The 21,797-nt window shown below is 37.4% G+C and overlaps 1 protein-coding gene across 1 annotated transcript in view; it reads right to left on the bottom strand.

The window, feature by feature from the left end:
* The window catches only part of LOC106868457 (hydroxyacyl-coenzyme A dehydrogenase, mitochondrial), a 42,391-nt gene extending 20,820 nt beyond the window's left edge, over positions 1–21,571 (bottom strand). Inside the window, exons 1-4 of the mRNA XM_089348991.1 lie at positions 20,081–21,571; positions 15,582–15,710; positions 13,863–14,020; positions 10,780–10,906 (exon numbers count right to left, since the gene is read on the bottom strand). Coding sequence (XP_089205117.1) covers positions 10,780–10,906; positions 13,863–14,020; positions 15,582–15,710; positions 20,081–20,275 — 609 coding nt within the window. The 5' untranslated portion in view covers positions 20,276–21,571. The remainder of the gene's footprint in view (positions 1–10,779; positions 10,907–13,862; positions 14,021–15,581; positions 15,711–20,080) is intronic.
* Positions 21,572–21,797: the final 226 nt, after the last annotated feature.

The following is a 21,797-nucleotide window of genomic DNA, read 5'->3' as shown; positions in this document are numbered from 1 at the left end:
GTCTTCATTCCAAAGATACCTCTCATCTCAAATGATCTCCCCTTTCAGTTCAAGAGTCTGCAGTTTCCTGTCAAACTTAGCTTTGCAATGTCAATCAACAAAGCACAAGGTCAATCTCTAAAGGTGGTGGGACTTAACCTCCTTCAACCTTCTCACATGGTCAGCTGTATGTTGGATATTCTACAGTTGGAGATGAAAAGAACCTCTACATTCTCAGTGATAAACATGGCAAGACAGAAAACATAGTATATGAAGAAGCACTTACATGAAGAGCATGTCCATGTCATATACAGAAGTGTAAAACCATTGAGTGTTAAAGTAAGTATTATTACACTTTCACTTTTTGACTGACATGCGTGGATGTATATCTGTGTGTATAAGAGTGAAACAATAACGTGATATATTCACAGTCTGTTTGTGTATGTGTGTGTACTCTATGCACGGCTTTTCATTGTTTATAATCTGTACCTGTTTTTTGGTTACAAAATAAGTTAGACAAACATGTATTTACTTTGAAAACTTTCTTTTCACATTTCACTTAACGTCTATGTTCCATGTTGGCATGATTTGCAGAGTTACATAGAAAGTTGGTATTGCAGCTACTAGCAGTTGAGACCTGTGTAATCTAGACAGCAGTTTTAAAATTTCATTATTTTCTTTAACCTGGGCAATGCCGGGTATTTCTGCTAGTATATATATATATATATATATATATATATATATATATATATATATATATATATATGTGTGTGTGTGTGTGTGTGTGTGTGTGTGTGTAGAGGCGCAATGGCCCAGTGGTTAGGGCAGCAGACTCGCGGTCATAGGATCACGGTTTTGATTCCCAGACTGGGTATTGTGAGTGTTTATTGAGCAAAAACACCTAAAGCTCCACGAGGCTCTCGCAGGGGATGATGGCGAACCCTGCTGTACTCTTTTACCACAACTTTCTCTCACTCTTACTTCCTGTTTCTGTTGTACCTGTATTTCAAAGGGCCAGCCTTGTCACACTGTGTGACACTGAATATCCCCGAGGACTGCGTTAAGGGTACACGTGTCTGTGGAATGCTCAGCCACTTGCACATTAATTTCACGAGCAGGCTGTTCTGTTGATCGGATCAACTGGAACCCTCGACGTCGTAAGCGACGGAGTGCCAACAACAACAACAATATAAATATATATATATATATATATATATATATATATATATATATATATATATATATATATATATATATATATATATACACATGCACACAATGGGCTTCTTTCAGTTTCTGTCTACCAAATCCACTCATGTGTGTGTGTGTGTGTGTGTGTGTGTGTGTGTGTGTGTGTGCACGCACACTTTTTTGTTTGTTTCTGTGTCTTTCAACATATAGACAGTGCAAAACAGACTTTAAAAAAGAAATTTACTTTGAACAATTTATGAAGTCATGTGCATGGTTGAAAAATAGTTTTACCAGCAGTCTAGCGACAGGGAACAATCTGGTTGATAAATACAATACAATGTTTTGTATGATTATTTAACCATCACTTTGATTTACCTCATTATTGGCTTATTGTGTGAACCCACATCAACCCTGGTTGAGCAGTCTGATAAATAAACCTTACTATCAAGCTACTGTGTCACTTCAGATCAGTCTTAAACTAACAGAACTATGATCAAAAGTATGCACATAGTGATGAGAGAAGCAGGGAGGGGATGCTGTAGAGGAGCCGTTGTTGACTTCATCCTTATGTAGTTTATATACAGCCTGTCAATCTGTTAGATCCGATCGATCTCTAAGCTACACTTACATAAAGGAAAATAAACAGTCATCAATTTTTCATTGTTGCTGCTGTTTACCACTAAGTTGGCAATGAATACAAAGCAGTGCTCATCAAAGTAGATGGACTGCTAATCTTTTGGCTGGTGACCACTATCAACTGGGTCATCTGCACTTTCCAACAACTTATCTAGTGGTGGGAGAGTGGGGGGGAGGGAGACAAGCTATATCAAGGTAAATTTGCATGAAGGGAAATAACTACATACTTCACTCTGGTCAAATATAAAATACAACCGAGATTCTTTCAGTCCAAAATGTTCATACTCTTTACTCTTTTACTCTTTTACTTGTTTCAGTCTTTTGACTGTGGCCATGCTGGCGCACCGCCTTTAGTCGAACAAATCGACCCCAGGACTTATTCATTGGAAGCCTAGTACTTATTCTATCGGACTCTTTTGCCAAACCGCTAAGTTACAGGGATGTAAACACACCAGCATCAGTTGTCAAGCAATGTCGGGGGGACAAACACAGACACACAAACACATACACACATACATATATATACATATATATATATATATACATATATACGACAGGCTTCTTTCAGTTTCCGTCTACCAAATCCACTCACAAGGTTTTGGTCGGCCTGAGGCTATAGTAGAAGACACTTGCCCAAGATGCCACGCAGTGGGACTGAACCCAGAACCATGTGGTTGGTAAGCAAGCTACTTACCACACAGCCACTCCTACGCCTAGCTGAAGAAATTTGAACCGTGTGTGTGTGTGTGTGTGTGTGTGTGTGTGTGTGTGTGTGTGCGTGCACACGCTGAATTTTAGAATGTGACATGAAACTTTTAAAACCCAAGTCCTGTGATTATTTTGCAGTTAGAGTAGAAAGTAAATATCTAAATAAAATTCTTTTAAGTGTTGCTTTATCTGTTTCACTCTAACACAATTCATATAAGCTAATAATTAGCTCAATGTGATGACTCAATCTGTTAGAAACAGCAACCAAGTCTTTCTCAAATTATACACCTTCATCTTAAAAATGGAAGGTTACATTGAACAATGTAGTTCTAGATACACTATGTTTCAAAAAACATCAGGCTCACCATGACTAGAAAACCTTTAATCATTAGTCTATTTAATCAAAGATATCCTCAGTCTAAACAACATCAGTGTCAAAAAGAATTAATTAAAATGCTTAGATAAATTATTTACTTCTTCATTCAACCATTAACTTCTTTTTGAAAACAATGCTGACAAAGATCTTTTACTAGGAAGAGAAAAGATTCAGAAAGAGACAAAATTGGAAATTGGTGTGTTTTACTGATTCTAAGAACTCAATAGTTTTTACTTTGACACAGATCATGAGAAAGGCCTAAAATAATGTGTCACTTATGTGATTTTATAAAATCATAAGCGCATTGGACAAAAAACCTCAGTAATATTTTTTCCAGCTCTCTGTACTCTTGAGCTGAAATCCCATTAGTTGATATCAAATGTTATGTTTCAACTGTTCCAGTAAGTACAGGAGACAACTCTGGACATGTTTCAGTATTATACTGAACTTACCAGCCACACACTTACACACCAAAGTTGTAGTAAATAATTAACAAAGCAAATATCCAATAGTGTCTTTGATCTTTCGGAATTCATCTAAGAAAGATACCAATCTAGGAATTGTTAGAGCATCAGATGGTAAGCCTTATAGTATCTGTTCCAGCTCTTGCATTCTGACAGCAGCACCTACAACACTGGTAACAAGCTATATCAGCATCGCTTTTCTCAACACTATCAGCAGCCTAGAAACAAGAAACTTTTATGCATGAACAACTGTTAATCTTCCATGAGAAACCTGGTACACACATGTACAGGAATCCATAATCAGCTGGAGAGGTGTTCTTTAATCCTAATGAAACACCACCTCAAAAGAAGTCAGAAATAGATTAAGGTCTTTTTTTTTTTAACCCTTTAGCATTCAGATTATTCTAACAAAAGTTATGCCTATTTATTCACATTGTTTTGAATTAATTATGGATTATCTTGTAGCTTCGAAATTTTCATAATGTGATTGCTTATTTTTAGAAGATTATAAGGTAAGTGTGAGAGACTGGATTTGCCTAGTTTGAACATAAAACATGAATATTTTGGCTGGATATGGCCAGTTTGAATACTAAATGATTAAATAGAGTTTTAAGCTACATATCTGTAACTTTAATCTCACCAGTCTAGGAGGATATGTAAACATCAAAGTTACTTCCCTTACTCCTCATATTACCTTATATAAGAAAACAAAGTTAAGAGTTAGTAAGAATTCAGTATTATTAACTAGCTTGTAAAGAGTGAATTTAAACTTCTCTAAACCAGAATTATGTGAAGGTGCATGGCTTAGTGGTTAGGGTATTCAGCTCATGGTTATCAAGTCGTGGGTTCGATACCCAATGGCATATTTCACATTGCTCCAGTCCACTCAGCTGGCAAAAGTGAGTTGCCCCATAATTAAAAGGGCCAGACTTGTCACATTCTGTATCACACTGAATCTCCCTGAGAACTACATGTCTGTGGAACACTCAGCCACCTGCACTTTCATTCTGGATCAACTGGGACACTCATGATCATAACTGACAGAGTGCCAGTTAAATCAGAATTATGCAATAACCCTTTCTTCCAGTTCATCACTAAACCTTCTCTAAGAATAGAATCAATGCTGAAAAAAACATCATTTACTCACTTATTTTTTTGATTTTATTTTAATTCCCATATTTTTGGAAATAATATCATTGATTATACATCACAGGTTCACAAAATTTCCAATGATGAGAGCAACAAGAAAGTATCTGTGCAATTCAGGCAAAATAAATACCTCAAAGTATTTTTGTATATTTTGTCTGGGTTGCACAAACACTTCCTTGTCACTTTCATTGTTGGAAATGTAGTGAACCAGTGACTGTGTTACTCATTTATTGCAATGTGTATAACCAATGGTGAAGGCGCATGACTTCAGTGGTTAGAGCATTGGGCTCATATCATGAGGTTTTGAGTTCAAATCCCAGACTGGGTTGTATGTTGTGTCCTTGAGCAAGACACTTCATTCCACATTGCTCCAGTTCACTCCACTGTTGAAATGAGTTGCAATGTCACTAGTGCCAAGCTATATAAGCCTTTACTTTTCCCTTGGTTAACATCAGTGATGTGGAGAGAGAGGGGAGGCTGGTATGCACGGAAGACAGCTGGTCTTCCATAAACAACTTAGCCCAGACTTGTGCCTCAGACAGGAAAGGTGCAATCTCATGGTCATTCATGACCAATGGAGGTCTTTACCCTTTATGTTTAACCAGTGACATTATTATTCACAAAAATGTGATATATAAAAAAAAATTAAAATGAATAAATAAATGACACTTTTCTCAATATGGTTTCTCTTCTTTAACCCTTTAGCATTAAAACCAGTCTTATTAAGCCCAAATATTCTACCTGTTTTATATCAAAACTGGCCATATCTGACCTCTCAAACCTACCCCACTATGTCTTTCTAGAAGTAAGCAATCATATCATCAAAGTCTCAAGGTTTTGAAGTAATACATGATGAATTTAATACAAAATAAATAAATAAGCATTATATTTGACAGAGTAATTTGAATACTAAAGGGTTAAGATGCTTAAGAAAAGGTTTGGGAAAGAGTTATTGTATAAATAGATTAAATGCACCACCCAAGACTTCATTACACAGTTAACTATCCACTGAATGCCCAGGTGCATGGCTTAGTGGTTAGGGTATTTAGCTCATGATTACAAGGTCGTGATTTCAATTTCCCGTGTCATTGTTCTTGAGTAAGACACTTTATTTCTCATTGCTCCAGTCCACTCAGCTAGGAAAAAATAAGTAGTACTTGTATTTCAAAGGACTAGACTTGTCACACTGTGCCATGCTGAATCTCCCAGAACTACATTAAGGGTACATGTGTCAGTGGAGTGCTTGGCCACATGCACGTTAATTTCACGAGCAGGCTGTTCCAATGATCAGATCAACTGAAACCCTCATCCTGGTAACCGACGGAGTACCACAAACAAGAATCCCAGATATGTACTACATAAAAGGTAATGGTCTCCTGTGGAAACTTAGAGAGTCAATAATTAACTCCAGTTTCATGAATTGATGTATGTAACAGTTAAATCTCCTCCTGGATAGAATTCCAGGTTGTCTCTAGATTTAATACCTATTCCTAGTGAACTATGACAACATACGAGGGGGTGCTGAAAAGTTTCTGGCTTTAAGGTACCACAAAAGGGCTGACTGGACACCCAACCTTCCAAGTTCTTTCACAAGGCTTAGAAAAGCTGAAGAACCAATGTAATAAGTGTGTGAGTCTGAGAGGGAAATATATTGAATAAAATCATAATTAACTGATCTACCTGTATTTTCTTTCACCCAAAGCCAGGAACTTTTCAGCATGTCCTCATATGCAAGAGCTAAATCTCCACCTGGATAGAATACCATATTGTTTCTAGATCTGATACCTGTTCCTAGTGAACTGTGACAACACAGAATAACATAATCTACTGAATGCAGTGATCATTAAAAAGACTCTTTCAGCAAACTTAAATTTGCACTCTATTAACAGGTGGTAAATACTTTGTTCACTCTTCCACTTATTTCTAAATCATTGTCATTCTTGTCATCTTTTAATGTTTGTCATGCTTGCTGGCATGAGTTGAATGATTTAGTAGGATCCAGGAGTCAGAGAACTGCATTGTGCTCTAATGCCTGTAGCACTTACATATAAGATAACACTTTATTTACAGTAAAATGACAGTTGTGCAGTAAATATATCAGTCAGACTATTTAATATGTGATACGTTAGACATCTGAAGTACAATAAAATGTTTCAGGTGGAAAATATTTGTTAATGACTAATATTATATTTGCACTTTTCCCCCATAAGTAAAAAAGACAACTTTGATCATGATTCTGTATTATACTGAACTCATTAGAGACGTTTAGCCACATACATACACACAAACATTGTAATAAACAATTCACTATGGAAATATAAAGATATGTATGTTTGTTGATAAAAAAACAATACAATTGTTCAGAAATTAAATAATCCAAGGACACACTCAGCATCATAAACAGCAGGTGAGTGACTGTTAGCATATTTAATGCATAATGCCTGGAACTGTAAAACTACTGAGGTACAATAATATATATGTGGCTGTGTGGTCAGAAGTTTGCTTTCCAACCAGAAATAGTTTACTAGAAATATGGAAAAATAATATTAGTTGTCATTAACCTTTTTTTTTTTTTCTTAATGCTTCCTATACACTATCATCAACCAAGTGGTGTTTCAAAATATCATTCTAGCATATCAGCAACCAAAATTTATCTCCCTTTATACAAAAGAACTAAATGGAGTCTAATGATTTTCCACGTCAGGTGCAGTCATCAACAAATAATCAGCACTTACTGAATTTAAAAGCATATCTCTCCACAATTTACTCACTGTATAGGTCATATACATATATATATATATATATATATATATATATATATATATATATATATATATATGTAATGTAATTGATTATCCCTATCCTACTAAAATTGGTGGCCCTGAGCCATAATTAGAAACAATTATTATTATTATTATTATTATTATTATTATTATTATTATTAAGGCGGCGAGTTGGCGGAGTCATTAGCACTCTGGGCGAAATGCTTAAGCAGTATTTTGTCTGTCACTATGTTCTGAGTTCAAATTCCATTGAGGTTGACTTTGCCTTTCATCCTTTGGGGGTCAATAAATTAAGTACCAGTTGAACACTGGGGATGGGCGATGTAATCGACTCATGCCCTCCACCAAAACTGCTGCCCTTGTGGCAAAATTTGAAACCATTATTATTATTATTATTATTATTATTATTATTATTAAGGTGCTGACCTGACAGAATTGTTAGCAAGCCAGACAAAATGCTCCGTGGTATTTTGTCTGCCGCTACATTCTGAATTCAAATTCTACCAAGGTCAACTTTGCCTTTCGTCCTTTCAGGGTCGATAAATTAAGTACCAGTGAAACACTGGGCTTGATGCAATCGACGCGACCCTCCTCCGAAATTTCAGGCCTTGTACCTTCAGTAGAAAGGATTATTATTATTACTATTATCATTTCATGTTGGGCAATATGCTTAACAGCATTTTGTCCGTCCTTACATTCTAAGTTCAAATTCCACCAAGGTCAACTATGCCTTTCATCCTTGGGGTTGATGAAATAAGTACCCAAATGAGTACTAGTATCGATGTAATCAACTAATTTACTCCCACCAAATTTCAGGTCTTGTGCCTTTAATAGAAAGGATTATTATCATTGTTATATTACCCTTCACTTTCAATGCTAGGACAAATGAGAATGCTGCAGTTTCTAAAATTCAAAACTTTAAAGTGACCATATTTAAATTGAATTAAAACCTTGTATCAATATTTTACATAAGAACACCAAACCTAAAATTAATAGTGACTAAATCCCACCAAATTCTTATTTCCAAAATTAATCAAAACACACGTAACAGTGTAATTCCATGGAAATGTACAATTCAAAAGGGTTAAGATACTGTACTACTGATACTAATGAAAAAAAAAAGCACGTTTAAACACTATTAGCAATGGTAAACTTATTTTCTTAAGTCTTGGACAAACCTACCAAGCAATAGGTACCACTATAATGATTGATATATATATATATATATATATATATATATATATATATATATATATCTGAGCGTGGTTGTTGCCAGTGCCGCTGGACAGGCTCCCATGCAGGTGGCATGTAAAAATCACCTTTTGAGTGTGGTCGATGCCAGTATGCCTGACTGACCCTTGTGCCGGTGGCACGTAAAAGCACCCACTACATCCTCGGAGTGGTTGGCGTTAGGAAGGGCATCCAGCTGTAAAAACTTTACCAGATTAGATTGGAGCCTGGTGCAGCCTTCTAGCTCACCAGCCCTCAGTCAAACCGTCCAACCCATGCCAGCATGGAAAGCGGACGTTAAACGATGATGATGATGATGATGATATATATTTGAAAGTCTTTGTAAAAAATTACTTAATATAGTTTTTAGCATAAATGGATTTTTTTTTTAATTATTTTTAAAAAAAAGTTATAAAATCTTTTATCAGGATGTGACTAACCTATTTTAGAAGAAATTGTTTTCCTATTGTATAAGCAGCTTCGGTTAACCTTTTCAAACACACATGCTCTTAGTTAGTGTATGAAAGAGGAATATATGTATTTTCACACCCTGTTAGGAGGCACAAGCACTTACACTCATGACGATAGCTTCTGCCTACCAAAATCAATCAGAAGGCTTCGGTTGGACCAAGACTATAGCAGAAGACACTTGCTCAAGATGCCACACAGTGGGACTGAACACAAAACCATGTGGCTGGAAGGCAAGCTTCCTAATCATATATGTATGTATATATATATGTGTGTATGTGTGTGTGTGTGTGTGTGTGTGTGTGTGTATTGGATCAGGTAATGAAGGTCACAGAGAGGGTCATAACCAAACTAATTAGGGAGAGAGTCAGTTCAGTTTAGATGAGATGCAGTTTAGGTTCGTGCCAGGGAAAAGCACCACTGATGCTATATTTCTGTCAAGACAGCTACAGGAGAAATACCTAGCCAAAGATAAACCTCTGTACCTGGCTTTCGTTGACATGGAGAAAGCCTTTGACAGGGTCTCCTGATCCTTTATCTGGTGGTCAATGAGGAAACTAGGGATAGAAGAATGGTTAGTGAGAGCTGTGCGAGCCATGTACAGGGACGCTGTCAGTAAGGTGAGTGATGGCGACAAGTACAGTAACGAATTCTGGGTAGAGGTAGCGGTCCACCAAGGTTCAGTCCTCAGCCCCCTCCTATTTATCATAGTCCTCCAGGCAATAACACAGGAATTCAAGACAGGATACCTCTGGGAGCTCCTCTATGATGATGACCTTGCTCTAATTGCCGAGTCACTATCAGAACTAGAGAAGTTTCAGGTGTGGAAGCAAGGATTAGAATCGAAGGGCTTTAGAGTCAACCTAGCTAAAACCAAAGTCCTAATAAGTAGAAAGGCAGACAAACCACAAATCCCTTCAAGTAGATGGCCCTGCTAGATCTGTAGAAAAGGCGTAGGTAGAAACTCTATAAGATGTACCCAGTGCAAGCTATGGACACATAAGAGGTGCAGCAATATCAAAGGAAGGCTAACTTGGAAGATAGTTTTTGTATGTGCCAGATGCTCAGGGGCAATAAACACTGAAAATGTGCAGAGAACAACTTCTGCCATATTCCAGGGAGAAAAACTAGAAGTAGTTGATAGCTTCTGTTACCTAGGTGACCAAGTTAGTAGCAAGGGTGGGTGCTCTGAAAGTGTAGCTGCTAGAATAAGAATAGCCTGGGCAAAGTTCAGAGAGCTCCTACCTCAGCTGGTGACAAAGGGCCTCTTGCTCAGAGTAAAAGGCAGACTGTATGACACATGTGTATGAACAGCCATGACTGCTGAGGACATGCATAAGCTTGCAAGGAATGAAGCCAGTATGTTCTGCTGAATGTGTAATATCAGTGTGCATACTCAACAGAGTATAAGTGCCTTGAGAGAAAAGGTGGACCTTAGGTTTAATCTTAGAGCAGCTATGATTATGCAGATCTAAAAGCACTTTAGCAATGACCATCGTGTGTGATGTTATATAATAAGCAGGTCACGCAACCCTCTAGTAACTCTAACTCGCATTGGTTTGCGGTAAGGTAAGGATTGTCTCCCTTAGTAATTCATTACTATTACTGCGGTACTTTCTAACTTTTGTTTTGTTAATGGCAGCACTTCTCTTAAAGTGAACGTTTTCCTGATCCAGAAATTCCTTTAATTGGTTGGCAGAAAAGCATTCTTGTACATAAAGATTATCAAACAAACTAATCAAATAAAAGAAAATTAAAGATTCTAAAAGATACAAGACATCTAGTCAGAACTTACCTCAAGAAGTTTCATCAGTGGAACAGGATTAAAAAAATGCAACCCACCAAAACGATCCTGTCTTTTAGTTGCAGAAGAAATATCTTTGATAGGAAGAGAAGATGTATTACTGGTAAATATCACATTCCTGCAAGAGATATGTAAATTGCCATCTTGATGTTGTTCATAAGAAACTATACAGTAAATATGTATATCTGAACATGAAGAAATTCAGACATTTAAATCCTTAGGTACAGTTAATTTCTTATACAAGACACACCTAAAATTAAACATTACACAGGATATTTGAATCTAAACATTATGTATGTCTTTTTATTCAACAGTATCTTAATTGGACATGAGCAATGTTGTCTCTTCAGTTATACTGATACAAAAAAGTTCATGATCATAGTGAGAAGTTTTCTATTATAGTGCTTAATTCCCAAACTTTGTGACACAACCCAGGTTTTCTTATTAAACTTTTCATGAGAACAACATCCTGCTAAAATTCTCTCACCTTGACCTTGATTTCTCCTCACAAACATTAATCTGCAACCATTCAAATGAAATAACTATCTCCATCTCCCAATTTAAAAGTAGCTATAAAAAGCCCTTTTTCTACAGACTAACAGATAAAAGGAAAATTTCTGAACTACACTGAATGATATGATAATTATATCTACTATGTATACAATCATTAAGCTTATATTGCTAGTCACACTTTTGATAACCCAAAGGTCAAGTTACTTAACATATTACCTACAGTTGTTTTTAACACATTGTTTGAACATTCTGATAAAATCATCATCATCATTGTTTAACGTTCGCTTTCCATGCTGGCATGGGTTGGACGGTTTGACTGAGGACTGGCGAGACAGAAGACTGCACCAGACTCCAATCTGATCTAGCAAAGTTTCTACAGCTGGATGCCCTTCCTAATTCCAATCACTCCAAAAGTGTAGTGGATGCTTTTACGTGCCACTGGCACAAAGGCCAGTCAGGCAGTACTGGCAACAACCATGCTCAAAAGGTGTTTTTTACATGCCACCGGCATGGGAGCCAGTCCGGCAGCACTGGCAATGATCATGCTCAAATGTTGTTTTTCATGTGCCAGTAAGGTGACACTGGCAACAATCACACTCAAATGGTACTTTTTACGTGCCACCAGCATGGGAGCCAGTCAGCGGCCCTGGCAACGATCACGCTCAGATGGTGTTTTTAACGTTCTACTGGCACGAGTGCCAATCAGGCAGTACATTCATCAGCCATATCAGCGATTTTGATTTCACTTGCCTCAACAGATCTTGGCAAGCAAAGTTTATTGTCCAATGAATGAAGGATACTCATAGTGGGCTGGTTATATACCACTGGCATAGGCCACAGGTTATGGTCTCACTTGGCTTGTCGGGTCTTCTCAAGCACAGTATATCTCCAAAGGTCTTGGTCACTAGTCATTGCCTTGGTGAGGCCTAATGTTCAAAAGCCATGCTTCACCACCTCATCCCAGGTCTTTCTGGGTCCACCTCTTCCACAGGTTCCCTCAACTGCTAGGATGTGAAACTTTGTCACACAGCTATCCTCATCCATTCACATCACATGACCATACCAGCGCAGTTGTCTCTCTTGCACACCACATCTGATGCTTCTAAAGTCCAACTTTTCTCTCAGGGCGCTTACACTCTGTTGTGTATGCACACTGACATTAGACATCCAGAAGAGCATACTGGCTTCATGGCTTCATTCCTTGCAAGCTTACGCATGTCCTCAGCAGTCACGACCCATGTTTCACTGCCATGTAGCATGGCTGTTCGTACACATGCGTCATACAGTTTACCTTTTACTCTGAGTGAGAGGCCTTTTGTCACCAGCAGAGGTAGGAGCTCTCTGAACTTTGCCCAGGCTATTCTTATTCTAGCAGCTACACTTTCAGAGCATCCACCCCCGCTCCTGACTTGGTCACCTAGGTAACGGAAGCTATCAACTACTTGCAGCTTTTCTCCCTAGAATGTGACAGAAGCTGTTCTTTTTAATTAGTAAATTTGTAAACACAAGTGAAGTCTTACCCATTAAGCATTTAAGCGATCCCAAAAAATAGTATCTGACAACATACATACTACTATGACCCTTTTTAATAGTTGTGGATAACTAATTATCATCAGAGATTTAGTAATTCATTGTGTAGCCATTGTGCTGTACTCTTGGGCAAGGTACATAACTTTGTTTTCCTCAGCTTGTACAGCTGACAACAGGTTTAGAGAAGGGAAATATTTCAGTTCATATCAGACTATCGTCAGGAGGGTACAGTGTGAAGTTTCCTTTCCTTGTCTCTTCTACTATTGTTATAAAGCTTCTGAACTACTAAGTTATATCCACCCTTCACTCTGGACCTGGATTGTCGCAACACAATTATTGCCCTAGAACTCTTACTTGCTTAATTAACATGTATGCCACTTCATACAGAGGTGAGCTAGAAAGAACTGCTAAGTGAGATATAGTGAGAGTGAAAATCTTCCAGAGCAACGATGTACTAAGGTACTAGTTTTATACCTTAACATGGTATTGCTCTGGAACACCTACCATTCTCACTGTTTCACTTTGCTGTTTTTTCCTTGCCCATACTTTTCTGCAAGTATTCACCGATAGACCTAACTGAACATCAACTGCACCAATCTCACCAGCCTATGAGAGCATGCAAAGGTCATGATTACAAGCATTTATTCTCTGACTAACATATATGTGTATGTGCATGTTGTGTTTTGTCCCCCACTACAACTTGACAACTGGTGTTGGTTTGTTTATGTCACCTTAACTCAGCTGTTCAGTGAAAGAGACCTATAGAATAAGTACCAAACTTAGTAAGTACTGTTATCAATTTGTTCAACTAAAACTTTCAAGGCGGTGCCCCAGCATGGTTGCAGCCCAATGACTGAAACAAGTAAAAGAAAGATAAGATACATATATATAAATCTGTATAAGAACAGATTTTACTTGAACCTTCATGGTTAGGAGCTTCACAGCAATATAAAACTAATTTGAGAAAAATGGATGTAAAGAAATCAAAAAAGAATAAAAATGAAAGTAAAAAAAACTGAAACACAACTTACTGTGGTGCTGCTGCATCGAGATCTGCAAACAGTTTCTGTTTGATGCCAAGATTTTCTACAATAGCTTCAATAACAAGATCGGTATCTTTCATAACAGGAATAGGATTTGTGTTAGTGCTGATACGAGACATGGTGTCTGATATAAACTTCTTGCCAGCCTGCAAAAGATTTGTTTTGTTTATTTTAATTACCTTCTCTTATTGATTTATGAAAAATCTTTTCCATTAATAATTTTTTTTTTTTATCAATTTATAAAAATTTATAAATTGATAAAATATAAGAGTCAAATAATTATGTTGTCGTCGTCGTCATATAGGTAAATGATAGGATTGCTTCAATATTACAGGGGTAGTCTGAAGTATCTAAGCAACCAGGGGCTAGTTAAATCCGAAGGCACTCCTGGAAATTACTTGTGTGGGTACTGTCTTCGTTAGAAGGTATCCAGAGGCAGGTAATTTATTGTTTAAACCGCAGTTTATAATTATATATATATATATATATTCAGTTATGAATTAGAAGCAGTGCTAGTGTCATAAAATATTATTGACCACACACAATGTATTTGTTCTGCTTGTTCACTGGCATGCTGCAATTTCGCACAGTGGGGATGACACCCTCAGAGAACCAGGTATTAAAACACCTGAAAGTCATAGAATGGGATAAGGGCAAGTTGTCTTGTCTGTCCATGACTTCCAAGCGTTTTAACACCCAGCCCTTTGAGGGAGTCATCCCCACCGCACTAAACTGCAGCATGCTGGCGAACAAGCGAAAGACATATGTTGAGTATGTGCAGTCAATAATATATATATGAGGGAGAATCAAAAATTATACAGAAAAGCAAGAGATAAACAAGTATGTCATTTTGCTATATAGTCTCCTTCCTTTTCGATACACTTGGTCCAGAGGAATCAACATAAGCTTAAATAATAAACTGCAGTATGGCAAGGGATTACTGTATTCAAGTTATAAGTGGTTGGTCAAAGCTGACTCAGATAAGCAAACCTTCATTATTACTGCTATTGTTTTGGTTTCCATATACATTATCAGCATCATTGCCATCATTATCATTGTCATGGTCACCATCAGCATCATCATCAATGACAATTAAATACTATGTACAATCTATGATATTCCAGTTGTCATGATTTCCAAATATCACAAGAGGACTGAGATGAATCGAAGTAAAATGATATCAAAATTAAAAAAGTACACAATACTTCCTAGGTGTTGAAACTTAACGAAATGATGAAATCAACCAACCAACTAATTAAGCAAATATAATAAACAGGTGCAGGAGTAGCTGTGTGGTAAGTAGCTTGCTTACCAATCACATGGTTCCGGGTTCAGTCCCACTGCGTGGCACCTTAGGCAAGTGTCTTCTACTATAGCCTTGGGTCGACCAAAGTCTTGTGAGTGGATATGGTAGACGGAAACTGAAAGAAGCCCGTCATATATATGAATATGTATATATATGTATGTGTGTGTTTTTGTGTCTGTGTTTGTCCCCGCAACATCGCTTGACAACCGATGCTGGTATGTTTACGTCCCCATAACTTAGTGGTTCGGCAAAAAGAGACCGATAGAATAAGTACTAGGCTTACAAAGAATAAGTCCTGGGGTTGATTTGCTCGACTAAAGGCGATGCTCTAGCATGGCCGCAGTCAAATGACTGAAACAAGTAAAAGAGTAAAGAGAGATAACTATTACAGCTCTTCTAACCTCAGGGTCATCAGAAAACTTTTTCTTTGCCACTCTAGCCAAGCTCTTTTCGATACCAGTTGTTGATTTAACAAGTAACTCATCCTTCTGGTCAATGAGGGTAACACTATGTCCAGTAGTGGCCGCAACCTGAAATTAGAGAAGATAAGGCGAGCTTCTTAGAATTCAATAAAATTTCAAGCATCTAAAAGTTTAGATATAAATTTAAACATGATAAATTAAGAAGGAAATGTGATACATGCAACGATATATGTAACTGACTCTTTACTTTGAAAGTTTGTTGTAGCTGTCCTCATGTATATATATTTATATATATATATATATATATATATATATATATATATATATATGTGTGTGTGTGTGTGTGTGTGTGTGTGTGTGTGTGTGTGTGTGTGTGTATAAATATATATATAAATATATATATATAAATATCATCATCATCATCATTGTTTAACATCCGTTTTCCATGCTTGCATGGGTTGGACGATTTGACTGAGGACTGGTGACCCAGATGGCTACACCAGGCTCCAATCTGATTTGGCAGTGTTTCTACAGCTGGATGCCTTTCTTAACACCAACCACTCCGAGAGTGTAGTAGGTGCTTTTACGTGCCACCGGCACGAAGGCCAGTCAGGCGGTACTGGCAACAGCCACGCTCAAAATGGTGTATTTTACATGCTACTTGCACAGGAGCCAGTCCAGCGGCACTGGCAGCGATCTCGCTTGAATGTTTTCTCACGTGCCACCAGCACAAGTGCCGGGAAGGCTATATATATATATATATGTGTGTGTATATATATGTGTGTGTGTGTGTGTGTGTGTGTGTGTGTGTGTGTGTGTATATATATATATATATATATAGTTAGTGGTTGTTTGATATATTAGTCAGAGAGTGACCATTGGTTTCACACCTAGAAAGTATTGATGGTTACACTCTGACTGGCCATAACAGACAACTTCTAAGTATTACTTCTCTAATATTTTAGAATGTGCTTCTTTTTGGGAAATATGAACTATTGACCAATTATATATATATTATATTATATTATATATATATATATATTGACATAGACAGACAGACAAACATATTTCTGTGACAAAGATTCATCTGGTTCTGATGCATCAGGGGTTTGAAGTCTGAGATCTGCTACTCCCTGCAGATTCTTTGTGTTTTGTGGGAGGATATTGAAAAACTGTAGTTTTTTAGATCCTGAAATACTGCAATATCAAGTCCTAACTAGTGAAACAGAGGACACATATTTTGTGAGTATGTAATAGCATCCAGTTAGAAAATTTCTTTAGATTTCTATGACAAAGTTAGGAACTAGAAAGATCTTCCGATTATAAATTACTGCATATCTTCCTCTTCTTTACTCCAAGAAACAGAATCTTAAACTCCTTAACTTTTAATAGTTTTGTTGCAGTATAGAGATAATCTTCTTAGTATAGGACTATTGGATTGACAACAGTTCCACAATTTACTCAAAATAATTAGATGGCCGTAGTTGGTAGCAATCATAGAGATGACTGGAAAGAAATATTTTCTACAGAACCATCAAGACTTCATTTTCTCAAATTCTAAATGCTCTGTTTTCTGCACATCAATGCCATCTTAGTTATACACACATTGATCAGTATTCAATACCAACAGCAGGTCTCACAGTTTTTTTCTTTGTTTTTTTTTTTTCCTTGCTAAGTCTAGATGAAAAGACAATGTTTATGATCTTTGCTTGACCTTTTCAAGTCCTCTAAGACTGGTTAGCTTGATACTATTAATGTTCCATTTAAATTATTGCAGGTCAACACCAGCAGGAAAGACATGAACAGGGAGATTCCAGAATGCCGATATTCTGAGGAGGAAAGACTGGACATGGTGGTTAGTGCAGGGTCAAAGCATTTGGATGCATCAAAGGTAAAAAAGGTAGAGAGATGGGTAGGTTGGGGTTGCTTGAGTGGTGGTGTGGTACAATGCCAACCAGTTTTGAGGAACAGACACTATTATGATAGTGATAAAAAAAAAAAACAACTTGTTTCTTTCAGTTTCCATCTACCAAATCGACTCACAAGGCTTTGGTCATCCCAAGGCTATAGAAAACACTTAGTGAAGGTGTTATGTAGCAGAACTAAACACAAAATCATGTAAATGGGAAACAAATTTCTTAACTGCATAGCCATGGCTCGCACCTCTTAATTATGCCACTAGACCGAGATATGTGGTACATTGTTGTACTCAAGACCCACCCACCACAACAGAATCGATGGTGCCACACAAAATGCATTGTTGTGGGTATTGGTGCTATGTAAAAAGTACTGGTGATGGTGCCACATTAAAAGCACCCAGTACATTCTGTAAAGTGACTGGCATTAGGAAGGGTATCCAGCTGTAGAGACCAAACCAAAACAGACTATGAAACCTGGAATTGCCAGTTCTTGTCAAGCCATCTAACCCATGCAAGGCATAGAAAATGGACGTTAAATGTTGGTGATGATGATGATATATATTTATATATCTTAGCTACAATTATATAAAATGCACCTCCTTCAGACAAGCACTAGTTTTATCGTTTCTCGTTTTTTTCTTCACATGAATTACATTGACTAATTCTCTTCTCTCACTTGTATTCAGGAATCAAAGTACAACATTCACAGGAAGCAGTTTTTATTTTATGTCGTTTTTTTAACTACAGACTGGTAGTGTGGGGTGTGTGAAGAAATTACTTTCTACTTCTTTTAAGTTTGTGTGATTGCTATCAAACCTATGATAACACACCAATCCAAGTACTAAATTCATAATTTCTACAAAACCTACATCAGAATATTAAAAAATCCAACACTGTCAAACTATTATAAAATGCACTTTATATTTTTAGTGTTATTTTTTTAAAGTCATGCTCACTTTCTGGATTTACATTATGTTATCAAGGTGGTGGTATCTGGAAAGAATTAATAGGAAGTTATTGAACAAGATACTTTAAAAAATTCTGTCTATCGCAATGCAATAATAATGGGGTTCTTTTTATAAATTGTTACGACATAAGGCTCCAAGTTTACAGAAGAGTAAATATGATAGAATCGATCCTAGTAAAGTACCAAGACTTAGCAGTGAATCATTTCTTCCAGCCTGTGGCATTTGAGACATTTGGAGGGGCAACACTGCAAACAATGAAGTTATTGTCATCATTGGTGGGTCGCCTTACTGAGGTGACAGGTGATGCCTGTGAGGGTGCTTGGCTGTTCCAATACCTAAGCTTTGTCATCGACCGCAACAATGCCACAAACATGTTGGTTTGCTTCAGTAGGTACCATTGAACCTTGTCATATGCAACCAGTTGAAGCACTTAGTATTGAATTGTTTCTTTTTTCTTTTCCTTTCAACTTCTTTCCCTGCCCCTTTTTTTTTTTACTTCACTCAAGTATGTGTTTCTTTCAGTTTGGGATTTGTATTTTAAAATGATTTTGTATTATACATGTATCATATTCAGATATGTTATATATGTTATTATTAAATTAGCTAAACTGTAGTTAAATAAAAGGTGAAACGATTTTAGATTTTTTTTTTTTTTTAATGCAGCACATATATAGACCTAGAGGAGGCGAAAGACGGGCGGTTTAAGAAAGATTTGTGCAGAATTGTTCGAGCACCAGAGAAAATCGTTTGTAGTTCCGGCTTTTTACGTTCCAACTTCAAATCCCACTGAAGTCAACTTTGTCTTTCGTTCTTCTAGGGACAATAAAAATAAAGTACCAGTCTGCTGCTGGGATCGATAGTATCGATTAACTCCTCCCTTCAAAACTGTTGCATTTGTGCCTAAATCAAAAACCTATATTTTTATTGTTGTTGTTAGAAATTTTATGACATTTAACGAAACGGATAAACTATTTCAATCTCTTACCACAAGCCATTGACTTGGGGATCGAGTCGAAGGTGATTCTATGTACTTGCTTCACTGCTGAAAATCGCCCTCAAATCACACACAATTATTTAAAGGGTGTGTGTGTGTGTGTGTGTCCCGTTAGGACAGACTGAGAACTGTACATGAACGAGGGGTGAGACAGTCTGTGTGCGTGTGTGTTAAAACTCATCCACGTTTAAGAAGCGTTAACTTGTTTACACAGCGACAAAACATCAATACATAATTAACTAGCCCTGGCGAGTTCAGGAGAGAGGATTTCCATTTTTGAGAAAATATGCACATTCAGGATCTGAATTCAGCAATCCTGAAGAATGCCCAATTATAATATTGTGTTCCAGCTACTATCGACGAAGAACCCTTTACAAGTTACAACCTATTTACAACTTGGCGAGCGATTGGCAATACATATAGTTGTTAACAGAAGCCAAAGACAAAGTAGAAACCCGCTTGAGCTTTCAACGTGTTTAAACCCCTTACTACTGTATTATAAATATAATGAACCAAATCTTTGTTGGGTGAAGAACAAATTGCACAACCTTCATAACAGGAATTTCTGACCTCCAAAAATATATATTGTAAACATACCTGTGCTATTCCACTTCCCATCAACCCTCCGCCAATTACAGTTACATGTTTAATGCGGTTCAAAGTAGATAGGCTGCGAGCCTGGACTCCGAAGATGTTGGAAAGCATGATGTATCGCGGAATGACGTGAGTCGTTAAAGATTTCGAAGTGACAGCCAAGGTAGATAACTCTAATCTACTAAGTGTAAACAACATGTCAATAAGTAGGTTTTTCTTTTAAATTAGATTATATCTAACTGGAACACCAAGACACTCAAAGTCATTATCCTGTTCTCTCTCTCTCTCTCTATCACGTATGTCTGTATGCGAGCAGTTAAAAACATTACTGTACTAATATTGTCATACATATCCCTTGACAGATCAAGTGGTCAGGCTGGAATGCTTTCGATAATAAATCTCTTAGGTCAAAGAAGAACTTGAGTTAATCAATAACAGAAACAGTAATAGTAGCCTCTTGTTCAATAACTTGATAACACTGATACAGGTCATCATTGACTTACGACCTATCCAAGTTATGACCGATCAACTTTACAATGATTGGCGCACGAGCTCCCAGCAGCAATAATAAATCTGTAAGGGACGACCGTGCGAACTCAAAAGGAGAAATGGTGACGAATGGAAAAACAGGACTCCTTTTATTTAAACGTGTCACACGGTCGAACATACAAATATATATATCAAAGATGATACATATGATATGTTATGCGACGATAACATAGATGACCAGTAATGAAAGACCACAACCGTATTAGATGAATAACAGAGATATTTATTGTGGCGTTAAAGATGTATGTCTGTGTGTGAGTGTGAATGCGACATATAAGAACATAATCAAAGACAGGCCGTCGTACAAAGAAAAGTGTGTATGTGAGTGATACATGTGTGTGAGTGTTTACAGCAGATAGAAAGAGAGTCAATAACACGTGGACAATTATACCAGTTCGTTAGTACACTATAGGAAAAGTTCTGTATGTGAAAGTGAGGGGGCTGAGTGTGGCAGAGCTTATCACTAGTTGTGTTTTGGCTTCGATGCCAGGGCCTTGATTCTTGTTATACAGATGTTCATCGCTGGCTGAGAATTTCTTGTCTGTTTAAGAACTCTTGTCTGTTTATTTACCGTGGTGAAGCTGAGTCACCTAACAGAATCGAAGAGAGAGATGTGCCACGGAGTTTTGGTGTACATAGCAGGTCGTGTAGACGCTAGTGGAGATTGTTGCTGGTTAGTAGTAATCGTAGATTCGTGTTGGTCATGATGATGATGCTGGATAGTAGTAGTAGACTCTTGTTGCTGATGTGGCGACGGCGGCGGTCATCGTGGCTGGACGAAGCTGCTGAAGTGGTCGCTGGCTGCTGCTGCTGCTGTCGTGTGGTACGCGGAACAGTTCTCAAAGAGAAACTGGACCGAGACAAATTATTGGGTATGAGTTGATCTATATATAGCGTTAAGAGGGCTCCAAATGCCTTTAGAATTTTACTCTATCACGTGACCTTATTAGGGGCCGTGATTGGTCAGTTTGCGTTCTGGCGGGAACGGTTCGAAGAAGTTGCCGATTCGAATAATGATCAGTCACGTGATGGACAAGGAATGGGTTCTCTACTACGCTCGCATTTATTTATATTTAAATGAGAAGATTGTATGTAATGGCGATAGTAGTTTGTATCTAATTGCGGGAGGTAGTTTCACTACAAATCTGAGACCCCGTTCGGTCATGACTGA

Source organism: Octopus bimaculoides, chromosome 3 (genome assembly GCF_046866305.1).
Source record: "Octopus bimaculoides isolate indiv1 chromosome 3, ASM4686630v1, whole genome shotgun sequence".
NCBI classification, from domain to species: Eukaryota; Metazoa; Mollusca; class Cephalopoda; order Octopoda; family Octopodidae; genus Octopus; species Octopus bimaculoides.
This window is presented reverse-complemented; position numbering and strand designations above follow the sequence as displayed.